This window comes from Hyla sarda, chromosome 8 (genome assembly GCF_029499605.1).
Source record: "Hyla sarda isolate aHylSar1 chromosome 8, aHylSar1.hap1, whole genome shotgun sequence".
Taxonomy (NCBI): Eukaryota; Metazoa; Chordata; class Amphibia; order Anura; family Hylidae; genus Hyla; species Hyla sarda.
Window position 1 is genome coordinate 12,280,879 of NC_079196.1, and position 14,558 is coordinate 12,295,436.

At 41.4% G+C, this 14,558-nt stretch overlaps 1 protein-coding gene across 2 annotated transcripts in view; it reads right to left on the minus strand.

The window, feature by feature from the left end:
• Nucleotides 1-1,774: 1,774 nt before the first annotated feature.
• Nucleotides 1,775-14,558, minus strand: part of HEG1 (heart development protein with EGF like domains 1) — an 82,964-nt gene continuing 70,180 nt past the window's right edge. For both annotated transcript variants that reach the window (XM_056536935.1, XM_056536936.1), the window contains exons 11-13: nucleotides 8,398-8,485; nucleotides 6,096-6,270; nucleotides 1,775-2,920 (exon numbers count right to left, since the gene is read on the minus strand). In XM_056536935.1, coding sequence (XP_056392910.1) covers nucleotides 2,777-2,920; nucleotides 6,096-6,270; nucleotides 8,398-8,485 — 407 coding nt within the window. In that variant the 3' untranslated portion in view covers nucleotides 1,775-2,776. The remainder of the gene's footprint in view (nucleotides 2,921-6,095; nucleotides 6,271-8,397; nucleotides 8,486-14,558) is intronic.

Below are 14,558 nucleotides of genomic sequence, written 5' to 3' on the forward strand. Positions count from 1 at the left end.
ATGCTCCAATCACATCCAGAGCTGTGACATCACGTACTATGCTCCAGTCACATCCAGAGCTGTGACATCATGTACTATGCTCCAGTCACATCCAGAGCTGTGACATCACGTACTATGCTCCAGTCACATCCAGAGCTGTGACATCATGTACTATGCTCCAATCACATCCAGAGCTGTGACATCATGTACTATGTATGCTCCAATCACATCCAGAGCTGTGACATCATGTACTATGCTCCAATCACATCCAGAGCTGTGACATCATGTACTATGCTCCAGTCACATCCAGAGCTGTGACATCATGTACTATGCTCCAATCACATCCAGAGCTGTGACATCATGTACTATGTATGCTCCAATCACATCCAGAGCTGTGACATCATGTACTATGCTCCAGTCACATCCAGAGCTGTGACATCATGTACTATGCTCCAATCACATCCAGAGCTGTGACATCATGTACTATGCTCCAATCACATCCAGAGCTGTGATATCATGTACTATGCTCCACTCACCTCCAGAGCTGTGACATAATGTACTATGCTCCAATCACATCCAGAGCTGTAACATCATGTACTATGCTCCAGTCATGTCCAGAGCTGTAACATCATGTACTATGCTCCAGTCATGTCCAGAGCTGTAACATCATGTACTATGCTCCAGTCACATCCAGAGCTGTGACATCATGTACTATGCTCCAGTCATGTCCAGAGCTGTGACATCATTTACTATGCTCCAGTCACATCCAGAGCTGTGACATCATGTACTATGCTCCAGTCACATCCAGAGCTCACAATGCTGTTACATCTTGTATTATGCTCTATTAACATTCAAAGCAGAATACACATATATGCTTCTACATAAAGTATAATTATTATTATTATACCTTACACCCAGAATTGTGACATCATGTACTGTGCTCCAGTCACATCCAGAGCTGCATTTAAAATGCTGTTACATCTTGTTTTATGATCTAGTCACATGTAAAGATAACGTTTTGCTGCTACATTATGCATTATACTCTAGTCACATCCAGAGCAGCATTTACTATTCTGCTGTAACATCATGTCTTATCCTTCTGTTACCTATAGGGACCCATCAATCTGATCCTCATCTGTGCAGGGAGTCGAGATCTGTGCTTCATTGCAGCATAGTTTATAGTATACAACTCAGGATGAGATGAAAACATGATGTAACAGAAGCTCTGGTGGTGACTGGAGAACAAAACATCATGTAACAGCAGAATAGTGAGTGCAGCTCTGGAGGTGCATGGAGGATAAGATATGATGTAACAGCAGAATAGTGACTGCAGCTCTGGAGGTGACTGGAGGATTAGACATGATGTAACAGCAGAATAGTGAGTGCAGCTCTGGAGGTGACTGGAGGATAAGACATGATGTAACAGCAGAATAGTGAGTGCAGCTCTGGAGGTGACTGGAGGATAAGACATGATGTAACAGCAGAATAGTGAGTGCAGCTCTGGAGGTGACTGGAGGATAAGACATGATGCAACAGCAGAATAGTGAGTGCAGCTCTGGAGGTGACTGGAGGATAAGACACGATGCAACAGCAGAATAGTGAGTGCAGCTCTGGAGGTGACTGGAGGATAAGACATGATGTAACAGCAGAATAGTGAGTGCAGCTCTGGAGGTGACTGGAGGATAAGACACGATGCAACAGCAGAATAGTGAGTGCAGCTCTGGAGGTGACTGGAAGATAAGACATGATGCAACAGCAGAATAGTGAGTGCAGCTCTGGAGATGACCGGAGGATAATACCTGATGTAACAGCAGAATAGTGAGTGCAGATCTGGAGATGATTGGAAGATAAAACATGATGCAACAGCAGAATAGTGAGTGCAGATCTTGAGGTCACCGGAGGATAATACCTGATGTAATAGCAGAATAGTGAGTGCAGCTCTGGAGGTGACTGGAGGATAATACCTGATGTACCAGCAGAATAGTGAGTGCAGCTCTGGAGGTGTTTATAAAGCTACACACATAATATGGAGATTACGCCTCATACTCAGTAGTGGGGGTGCACTGTAAGTATTGTAGTGTTTTCTGCCCCTGCATAGTAGTGGATATACAAGACCGGCACAGAAGATAATGGCACCCGGCGCGGGTCTAGTAGAATGGACACAGGGGGCACCTCAGGAGTGTGAGGATCTTGTAACAGAAAATAAAAATGCTTCAACAAAATGACACCAACAAAAAGTGCAAATGAGCTGCTCCCCCTTCCCAGCACAATGGAGGGTCCAGTCTGTAAACCCCCCAACCGTTCCCTTCCGTCATAGCAGGGAAGGCCCATTGCACGCCGCGTCCAGAGTACAGGAGACGGAGGCCACAGTGAACCCCGAGCCTCCGCTGCCTTCATATTATATTGCTACATTGTAATTCAAGCCCTTGAGGGATGATGAGACTCGCTGTAACCGAGCGACCGGTCAGATCAGATACGTCCCTTCTTGTCCGGGACATTTTTTTCCGTTGTATTTCTTGCGTCGGTGTATCGCGGCCTCACGGTCAGCAGCTTCAATCACATTCTTTGTCCACAGTCAATAAATTATTGGATACGATTGATCGCAGGGTGTGAGGTGCAGACCAGCCACAGCCTCCATATTGGATTTTGGTCCTGGCCGCCGATCCTAATATTACAGCAGGATACAGAGATAACAATAATATCTGCTGCTGTTAACGTTACGGGTGGGGTTAAGATGGCGGTGAGTCGTGATTGAGGGGGGTGTCGGGCTATGTACCCTGTGATCCTTCATACTATTCTAGAAGTAGTCTCTCCGCCTGTTCTCCTCATTGATAAACGATGGGTTGTACTGTCCGGGGTAGATACATGAGTGGCGGGATCCCGGAAGACCGCTGTAAGGGTAAAGTCCGTTCCTTTCGATCTCTGAGTTCCTCATTCCGGGCTATAAATAGAGACAAAAAAAAAAGAGAAGATAATTGTAAAAAGCTAAAAATATACAAACATAATTGTAAAAAAACAAAAAATATACATATATAATAGTAAAAAAAAAAAAATACATAATTGTAAAAAATTAAAAATATACAAACATAATTGTAAAAAACTAAAATTATACATAAATAATTGTAAAAGTAAAAATATACATATATAATTGTAAAAAACAAAAAACACAAATAATAGTAAAAAATAAAAATCAACATACATAATTGTAAAAAAGTAAAAATATACATATATAATTGTAAAAAACAAAAAAAATACATATCGTAAATAATTGTAAAAAAAAAGAGAAATTATACATATATAATTGTAAAAAACTAAAAATATACATACATAATTGTAAAAAAGTAAAAATATACATATATAATTGTAAAAATATACATATATAATTGTAAAAAAAAAGTATAAATATACATATATAATTGTAAAATGCTAAAAAAAATACATAAATAATAGTAAAAAACTAAAAATATACATAAATAATTGTAAAAAAGTAAAAATATACATATAATTGTAAAATACTAAAAAATATACATAAATAATTGTAAAAAAAAAAAAGTAAAGATATACATATATAATTGTAAAAAAGTAAAAATATACATAAATAATTGTAAAAAACTAAAAATATACATACATAATTGTAAAAAAGTTAAAATATACATATATAATTGTAAAAAAGTAAAAATATACATAAATAATTATAAAAAACTAAAAATATACATACATAATTGTAAAAGTTAAAATATACGGTACATATATAATTGTAAAAAAGTTAAAGTATACATATATAATTGTAAAAGTTTAAATATACATATATAATTGTAAAATACTAAAAAAATATACATAAATAATTGTAAAAAACTAAAAATATACATAAAGGAGGAAAGAGAGACCAGTGGCCATGATGATCATGATGGGTGTTGTAGTTTTGCGACATCAAGAAGTGACAAGCATTGATCTGTATGGCCGTGGGTTGCTTGCCCCTTCTAGATGTTGAAAAACTACAACTCCCATCATGCCCTGACAACCTTTGGCTATTAGGACATGATGGGAGTTGTAGTTTTGCGACATCCAGAAGGGACAAGCAACCTGCGGCCATACCTATCATTATATAAGGCAGAGTTCTCCAACCGGTGACTTTCCAGCTGTTGCAAAACTACAATTCCCATCATGGTGGGAGTTGTAGTTTTGCAACAGCGGAAAAACCACAGTTTAAAATTTTTTTTTTTTTTTTACCATAGGGCAATTTAGAAACCATTTTGCATTGGGAGTAGTAGTTCTGTGACAATGAGGAGGGACGAGCAACCAGTGGCCAGGATAGTCATTACATAAGGCAGTTTTCTCCAAACGGTGGCTCTCTAGCTGTCGCAAAACTACAACTCCCATCGTGCCCTGAAAGCTGAAGGCTGTCTGGGCATGATGGGAGTCGTAGTTTTGCAAATGTACCGGTCATTATTTACATAAGTGTTCTCTAACCTGTGGCTCTCAAGCTGTCACAAAATTACGACTCTCATCATGATGGGAGTCATAGTTTTGCGGCAAAGAGAAGGGACTAGCAACCAGGGATCAGTATATTAAAGGGGTACTCCAGTGGATTTTTTTATTTTTTTTAAATCAACTGGTGCCAGAAAGTTAAACAGATTTGTAAATGACTTCTATTAAAACATTTTTTTACCCTTCCAGTACTTTTTAACAGCTGTATGCTACAGAGGAAATTCTTTTCTTTTGTTATCTTCTTTTGTCTTGCCCACAGTGCTCTCTGCTGACACCTCTGTCCGTATCAGGAACTGTCCAGAGCAACATGGGGATTTTCTCCTGCTCTGGACAGTTCCTGATACGGGCATCAGGTGTCAGCAGAGAGCACTGTGGACAAGACAAATAAGAAATTAAAAAAGAAAAGAATTTCCTCTGTAGCATACAGCTGCTAAAAAGTACTGGAAGGGTAAAGATTTTTTAATAGAAGTAATTTACAAATCTGTTTAACTTTCTGGCACCAGTTGATTTAAAAAAAAATGTTTTCCACCGGAGTACTCCTTTAAAGCAGTTTTCTCCAACCTGTGGCTCTCTAGCTGTAGCAAAACTACAAATCCCATCGTGCCCTGGAAGCTGAACCCTTTCTGGGCATAATGGGAGTCGTAGTTTTGCAACAACGCTGATCATTATATAGATCAGTGTTCTCCAACCTGTGGCAAATCACTGACTCCCATCATGATGGGAGTTGTAGTTTTGAAACAGCTGGAGAGCCACAGGTTGGGAAACAGATACATGGAAATATATTTATTTATATATAGTATTACAAAGCCAGAAAAATTATTATTTGTAAGGCCAAATTGAAAAACAAAATGAAACTGCGCAATTTTTGTGGGGCAATAATTTTTTTCGCAGTTCACTGTACAGTAAAACTTAAAGGCTAAATTTATTTTATTTTATCGGGACAATTCCAAGGTTCCCAAATTTGGATAATTTTTGTTTCATTTTAATTAAAAAATAAATAAATAACAAACTTAAAAAAACAAAATCTGTGCATCGCCGTGTTCTGCATCACTTTTTGATTTTTCCACCTAAGGGGCTGTTTGAAGGCTGAATTTTTGCGCAGTGATCTGTAGTTTTCACTGCGGGTTTTGACTTTTTCATTACTTTTTATTCATCTTTTCTGGGATGGGATGTGGCCAAAAATCTGCAATTTTGTCTTCATTCACAGAAATGTCATAATTTAGTAGTTTGAACAATTATAAATATGTTTTGTTTTTTGTTTTTTTACATTTTATTTATTTGAAAAATGGGAAAAGGGGTGATCTGAATTTTCATTGGGGGTATATATGTATGGTGTATATATACCAAATATAAAAACTTTTTTTTTTTTAACTTAAATAAATAAATAAATAAACACTTTTTTTGGCCACCCTGGTGCCTTTTAATCATTTAGATAGATAAATGACATTGAGACTGTTTAGCATTACTGATATAACAACAGGTGGAGATGTCGCTCACAGCAGCCAATCAGCTTCCTGCAGCGTTGTAGGTTCCACACTAATCTAATTGGTCACTAATCTGTAACGTCTCTGATAATCCGGCGCTGGTCATGTGACCCCCTCTCTGTACATGGATGGCTGTGGACTCACAGAATAGTAGACGTCTGTCATTTGCAGCAGGTTCTTGGTGCTGCCGTTCTCTTGCATCTCAATCGTCTCTCGCCCCCATTCCGATGAGCGTTGCGTTTTTGGATATTCAGCGTAAGGAGACATCTGGAAATCTCCGCTCTTGAAAATGAGTTTACTGATGTCATGTTTGCTCTTCCTGAAAAATTAAGGAATTATCAAATTATTATTTTGATGAGTCTCAGCTCATCCCACTGGGGTTACTGGGGAAAGGTATCAAGCGTTAGGGAGCAATAGTCTGCAGAAAAAAAGTCATTGGCCGTCATTTACTAAGAGTGTCAGGTTTATCTCTGAGTGCTTCTTGATTTACTCCCTGATTTACTAATGTGTCGCACGGGAAAACATTTTGTGTCGCACGGGAAAACATTTTGTGTCGCACGGGAAAACATTTTGTGTCGCACGGGAAAACATTTTGTGTCGCACGGGAAAACATTTTGTGTCGCACGGGAAAACATTTTGTATCGCACGGGTTGGAAATTGTGTCGCGAGGTAAATTGTATATATGCCCCCTGCACAGCGCAATCATATGCACCCAGCAGCGCATGTAGATATATATTATATATGCCCCCCACGCATCTATACACATATGCCTCTGAAGCGCTATTAATGACTAATGCTTGTCAGTGACTCAGAGCCATATGTGTATAGAAGTGAAGTGGGGAGCAGACATATAGCGTTATCTGGTCCCCACTTCTATACACAATCACCACAGCTGCCCCATCGCCTCCCCCATCCCCGTGTATAATTACCTGTTCCCGGGGTCCGCGATCCTTCTGGCTTCGGCGCTGTTGCTGTGCGCTGCATGCTGCGCAGTGGCGAGTGACGTCCCCAACATGACGTCACTGTCAGTGCGAACAGTGACACTGGAGCCAGAAGAAGCTCGGACCCCGGGAACAGGTAATTATAACACCGGGGATGGGGGAGGTGATGGGGCAGCTGTGGTGATTGTGTATAGAAGTGGGGATCAGATAACGCTATATGTCTGCTCCCCACTTCACTTCTATACACATATGCCTCACTGACAAGCATTAGTCACTGATAGCGCTTCAGAGGCATACGTATATAGATGCGCTGTGCTGGGAGCATATATAATATATATCTACATGCGCTGCGGGGGGTATATGATAGCGCTGTGCGGGGGGGTATATATATATATACACATGCGCTGCGGTGGATATATGATAGCGCTGTGCGGGGGGTATATATATATATATATACACATGCGCTGCGGTGGATATATGATATCGCTGTGTGGGGGCATATATACACATGCACTGCGGGGGGTATATGATAGCGCTGTGCGGGGGGCATATATACACATGCGCTGCGGGGGGTAAATGATAGCGCTGTGCGAGGGGGCATATATATATATACACATGCGCTGCGGGGGGTATATGATAGCGCTGTGCGGGGGGCATATATATATACACATGCGCTGCGGGGGGTATATGATAGCGCTGTGTGGGGGGGCATATATATATATATATATATATACACATGCGCTGCGGGGGGGCATATGATAGCGCTGTGCGGGGGGCATATATATATATACACATGCGCTGCGGGGGGCATATGATAGCGCTGTGCGGGGGACAAGACATATAGCGAAGCAGGGGGCAAGATATATAGAAGCTGTGGGGACATATACATTCCCCCCAGCGATTCTAAATATCTTTCCCCATCCCCTTCTATTTGAGAACCCCGCCGGGATCCCTGATTGGCTCTTCAGTACCGGCCATTCAGGGATCCCGGCGGGGAATTTGAAAATGAAAGTGAAATACATCATACATCGCTGGGGAGTGGACCATGCCGCCCGCTCCCCTGATTAATAACTTTTGATTGGATCGGGTCTCAGAAGTGAGACCCGATGTGATCAACCCCTTAGCCCCTGTACTACTACCCCCAACATGGAACAGACCCTGTTCCATGATAGGGGTAGGATTCACTCGGTGTTGAGTAATTTCCCTCAGCTCAGAGCTGTCAGGTTTTAGTGAAGAAAATTTCATAGGTTTTCCTGTGAGTTTTTCATCATACTCCGAGTGTTTTTTCTTTTTTGTCAGGAACACACCCCTTTTTGTGATAACCACGCCCATTTTGACGGATTTAAAAAACACTCGGAGTGATGATATATTTTGTCGGGTTCTGTGACCAAATTTGTGTTGCATGGGCTATGCAACACAAATTTGGTCGCACAACCCGACAAAAAAAGTCGAGTTGACATTAGTAAATTCTGCAGATTTCCTGCGGATCAGGATGGAGCACTGACCTGCAACAAGTCACCGTCAGAGCAACGACCAGGATGAGGAGGAGTCCACCGCCGGCAGCCGCTATGATCACAGTGATCAGCTGGTACGCTGCGGGGAAACAAGAGGAGAATACATTGTCACTTCACATACAAATATAGGGAAGAGGGGCCATATATATTTATCACAAGTTGTATACAGTATTTGTATGGAGAATGAGCCAAGTATATATATATACATATATATTCATTCATTAATCTATCCATCTATATATTTATATTTAGGACAGAGCATGTGTGTATATGGGACCATTTTATATTTGCATATAGTATATATATATAGGGGACAAAAAGCACATATGTACAGTGGAGCAAAAAAGTATTTAGTCAGCCCCCAATTGTACAAGTTCTCCCCCTTATAAAGATGAGGCTGTAATTATCATTATAGGTTATAACCTCAACTATGAGACAGAATGAGAAAAAATATCCATAAAATCACATTGTCCGATTATTAAAGAATTTATTTGCAAATTATGGTGGAAAATAAGTATTTGGTCAATAACAAAAGTTCATCTCAATACTTTGTTATATCCCCTTTGTTGGCAATGACAGAGGTCACATGTTTTCTGTCTTCACAAGGTTCTCACACACTGTTGCTGGTATTTTGGCCCATTCCTCCATGCAGATCTCCTCTAGAGCAGTGATGTTTTGGGGCTGTCGCTGGGCAACACGGACTTTCAACTCCCTCCAAAGTTTTTCTATGGGATTGAGATCTGGAGACTGGCTAGGCCACTCCAGGACCTTGAATGCTTCTTACAAATGCTTCTTACAAAGCCACTTCTTCATTGCCCGGGCGGTGTGTTTTGGATCATTGTCATGCTGAAAGACCCAGCCACGTTTCTTCTTCAATGCCCTTGCTGACGGAAGGAGATTTTCACTCAAAATCTCACGATACATTGCCCCATTCATTCTTTACTTTACACAGATCAGTCGTCCTGGTCCTTTGCTGAATAACAGCCCCAAAGCATGATGTTTCCACCCCCATGTTTTGTCACAGTAGGTATGGTGTTCTTTGGATGCAACTCAGCATTCTTTCTCCTCCAAACATAACGAATTGAGTTTTTACCAAAAAGTTCTACTTTGGTTTTATCTGACCATATGACATTTTCTCAGTCCTCTTCTGGATCATCCAAATGCTCTCTAGCAAACTTCAGACGGGCCCGGACATGTACTGGCTTAAGCAGGGGGACACGCCTGACACTGCATGATTTGAGTCCCTGGCGGCATAGTGTGTTACTGATGGTAGCCTTTGTTACTTTGGTCCCAGCTCTTTGTAGGTCATTCACTAGGTCCCCCGTGTGGTTCTGGGATTTTTTCTCACCGTTCTTGTGATCATTTTGACACCATGGGGTGAGATCTAGCATGGAGCCCCAGATTATCATTGGTCTTGCATGTCTTCCATTTTCTAATAATTGCTCCCACAGTTGATTTCTTCACACCAAGCTGCTTGCCTGTTGCAGATTCAGTCTTCCCAGCCTGGTGCAGGTCTACAATTTTGTTTCTGGTGTCCTTCAACAGCTCTTTGGTCTTGGCCATAGTGGAGTTTGGAGTGTGACTGTTTGAGGTTGTGGACAGGTGTCTTTTATACTGATAACAAGTTCAAACAGGAGCCATTAATACAGGTAATGAGTGGAGGACAGAGTAGACTCTTATAGAAGAAGTAACAAGTCTGTGAGAGCCAGAAATCTTGCTTGTTTGTAGGTGACCAAATACTTATTTTCCACTATAATTTGCAAATAAATTCTTTAAGAATCAGACAATGTGATTTTATGGATTTTTTTTCTCATTCTGTCTCTCATAGTTGAGGTTATAACCTATGACGAGAATTACAGCCTCTCTCATCTTTTTAAGTGGGGGAACTTGCACATACTTTTTAAAAACTTTTTTGCCCCACTGTATATAGGGGACATTTATCAATGTTGGTGTAAGGTAGAAGAGATTTTACCCCTGTTTGCTTGGTGTATTGTTTGTACAGTTGCTCAAAATTTACCAAGAAGGCGCACAGGACTTGAAAAATGTTGCACAATTATAAAAACCAGTGAGCTGCAGAGCTAGGTTTAAGCTTTGTGCTCCAGCATCTGACACTTTTGTACGTGTCCTTTTAGGTGGTGTAGATTTGCGCAAAAACAACACTCATAAATTTAATTTGCGCACATAATAAATACAGCTCCACTGCAAAAAGTGGTGTACGGTGCACCAAACAGTAGACAACTTTGAAAGATGTTCTACCGAAAATTGCGCAAAATTTGCATGGACATTTAGAACATTGAAGTGGTGTAAAGCCAATGATAAATGTCCCCCAAAAGTGTATATTTGCATATAGAGGAAAGGGAGTGTTTATGTATATTAAGGACAGGGGGCATATATTTATATAGATGATGTAATGTGGAGGATACATAGGCCGGCATTTATCATTGTAGGTGTAAGTGAAGCATTTATCATTGTAGGTGTAAGTGAATCATTTATCATTGTAGGTGTAAGTGAAGCATTTATCATTGTAGGTGTAAGTGAAGCATTTATCATTGTAGGTGTAAGTGAAGCATTTATCATTGTAGGTGTAAGTGAAGCATTTATCATTGTAGGTGTAAGTGAAGCATTTATCATTGTAGGTGTAAGTCAGGGGTGGGCAACCTTTTTTTTCAAGTGAGCCAAATCTCGCCAAAACCACGATTGGAATTTATTTTAAGAGCCACATTTTTAAAACCGAAAATACATAGAATGGTACAATGTTTTTAGTTTCAATAAGTTTTTATTGAGGGGCACATGACAGGGGGCATTATAAGTGAGCGTCACATGTCAGGGGGGCATTATATATAAGGGGCACATGACAGGGGGGCATTATATGGGCACATGACGGGGGGGGTCCTGTCATTTGCCCCCACATATAATGTCCCCCTGCCATGTGCCCCTCATATATGATGCCCCCCTGACATGTGCCCCTTATATATAATACCCCATGTCCTGTGACCCTCAGATATAATGCCCCCCTGACATGTGCCCCTCACATATAATGCCCCCCTGTCATGTGCCCCTCAGGGTGCATTATATGCGAGGGGAACAGGACATGGGGCATTATATCTGAGGGGCACAGGACAGAGGGCATTATATATAAGGGGCACATGACAGGGGGGCATTATATGGGCACATGACAGGGGGGGGGTCCTGTCATTTGCCCCGACATATAATGCCCCCCTGCCATGTGCCCCTCATATATAATGCCCCCCTGACATGTGCCCCTTATATCTAATACCCCATGTCCTGTGCCCCTCACAATATAATGCCCCCCTGACATGTGCCCCTCACATATAATGCCCCCTGTCATGTGCCCCTCACATATAATGCCCCCCTATCATGTGCCCCTCAGGGTGCATTATATGCGAGGGGCACAGGACATGGGGCATTATATCTGAGGGGCACAGGACAGAGGGCATTATATATAAGGGGCACATGACAGGGGGGCATTATATGGGCACATGACGGGGAGGGGGGGGGTCCTGTCATTTGCCCCCACATATAATGCCCCTCTGCCATGTGCCCCTCATATATAATGCCCCCCCTGACATGTGCCCCTCACTTATTTGCTTCCCCCCTTCTCACACCCGTCACCTTTCTCACACGCTGCGGGCTGCGGCTGCTCCGTTCTTGAAGTGTCAGTAACAGCCGCGGGGATGTGATTTCCGGGTGCCGGTGCGATAATGTGATGTCATCGCGCCGGCCTGCCGTGGATGGCGTCCCTGCGGCTGTTACTGACACTTCAAGAACGGAGCAGTCGCAGCCCGGAGCGTGTGTGAAAGGTGACGGAGTGGTGGAGCGGGACAGCTGACATCTCCCGCTCCACCATGGAGCTGCATTAAAGTGTGTGAAGAGCCGCATGTAGCTCGCGAGCCGCAGCTTGCCGATCACTGGTGTAAGTGAAGCATTTATCATTGTAGGTGTAAGTGAAGCATTTATCATTGTAGGTGTAAGTGATGTATTTATCATTGTAGGTGTAAGTGAAGCATTTATCATTGTAGGTGTAAGTGAAGCATTTATCATTGTAGGTGTAAGTGAAGCATTTATCATTGTAGGTGTAAGTGAAGCATTTATCATTGTAGGTGTAAGTGAAGCATTTATCATTGTAGGTGTAAGTGAAGCATTTATCATTGTAGGTGTAAGTGAAGCATTTATCATTGTAGGTGTAAGTGAAGCATTTATCATTGTAAGTGTAAGGGAAGCATTTATCATTGTAGGTGTAAGGGAAGCATTTATCATTGTAGGTGTAAGGGAAGCATTTATCATTGTAGGTGTAAGTGAAGCATTTATCATTGTAGGTGTAAGTGAAGCATTTATCATTGTAGGTGTAAGTGATGTATTTATCATTGTAGGTGTAAGTGAAGCATTTATCATTGTAGGTGTAAGTGAAGCATTTATCATTATAGGTGTAAGTGAAGCATTTATCATTGTAGGTGTAAGTGAAGCATTTATCATTGTAGGTGTAAGTGAAGCATTTATCATTGTAGGTGTAAGTGAAGCATTTATCATTGTAGGTGTAAGTGAAGCATTTATCATTGTAGGTGTCAGTGAAGCATTTATCATTGTAGGTGTAAGTGAAGCATTTATCATTGTAGGTGTAAGTGAAGCATTTATCATTGTAGGTGTAAGTGAAGCATTTATCATTGTAGGTGTAAGTGAAGCATTTATCATTGTAGGTGTAAGTGAAGCATTTATCATTGTAGGTGTAAGTGAAGCCTTTATCATTGTAGGTGTAAGTGAAGTATTTTTCTACACCTTTTTTGTGTGTGCTGGTAATATGTAGGAACGCCAAATTTATTAAACGTTCACAGAGCATTTGATAAATTTTGTGCAGGTCACATTTTCTGAAATTTCTCTCTTCACAAAAAAGCTAAGCTAAGTCTGTGGCTGGTGTAGTTTTAGAGACTTTTCAGTGGCTTTGCGCCTTTTTTGCGCCTTTTCACAAAAAGGCGCAGTTGATAAATCCCTTCCATATCATGCGTATTGTCAAAATCAGTGCAACTCAAAATTAGCAGAAATGTGTAAACCAAAAGGTGCAAAAAAAAAAGTGCAAAAAACTGTCAACTGTCTTAAGACAATGATAAATGTCGGCCATAGTACGGTTTGCATTGTGTGTAAGGTCTCCTGTCATTACACAGAGCGTCCACCGTGTGTCACCCTTGCGGCAGGAACTGACAATATGGTTTTGGACAGACCCGATTCTGCTCAGAGTCTCCATGTTACACCCTGGTGACCGCCTTGCACTGCAGACAACATACAACCAATCCCATGTATAATGTATGACCTCGTCCTGGCTGATCACGGGGTGAGGTAATGGTCTTCCAGACCTTGTCTTCTCTCATAGTAAATATTCTTTTCCTGTCAGCTGCAGGATCCCACCCTCCCTCCAGGGACCCAGAATCCACACTGACCTCGCACTGTCCCCCTCGACCCAGCCTGACACTCCTCATATATGAGTAACGGAGGCAGCGCGGAGCGTAAGTAACAACACCCTCCAATATATCACTGCAGATATATATATCCATGTACAACATGCTATGTGTAATATCAATATACAGCCTATAGCAGTGTACGGCAACCTGTGGGTGTCCATCATGCCCTGACAACCAAAGCCTACGGAACACCAGGTAGGGGGAACACTGCCTGATAGCATAAATATTTCAATATAGAGCTCTTAAAGGGGTACTCCGGTGGAAAACATTTTATTTTAAATCACCTGGTGTTATTGTGGGCTATTTAAAGGGGTACTCCGGTGGGAATTTTTTTTTTTTAAATCAACTGGTGCCAGAAAGTTGAACAGATTTATAAATTACTTCAATTAAAAAAAAAATGTAATCCTTCCAGTACTTTTTAGCAGCTGGATGCTACGTAGGAAATTCTTTTCTTTTTGAGTTTCTTTTTTTAGTCTTGTCCACAGTGCTCTCTGCTGACACCTGATGCCCGTTTCAGGAACTGTCCAGAGCAGGAGAAAATCCCCATTGCAAACCTTATGCTGCTCTGGACAGTTCCTGACATGGACAGAGGTGTCAGCAGAGAGCACTTCCTGTGGAACACAGCAGCTGTTGGGTGTGTCTGACTTCCAGAGAGAGAGGATTGAAGCAGTGTTTCCTACA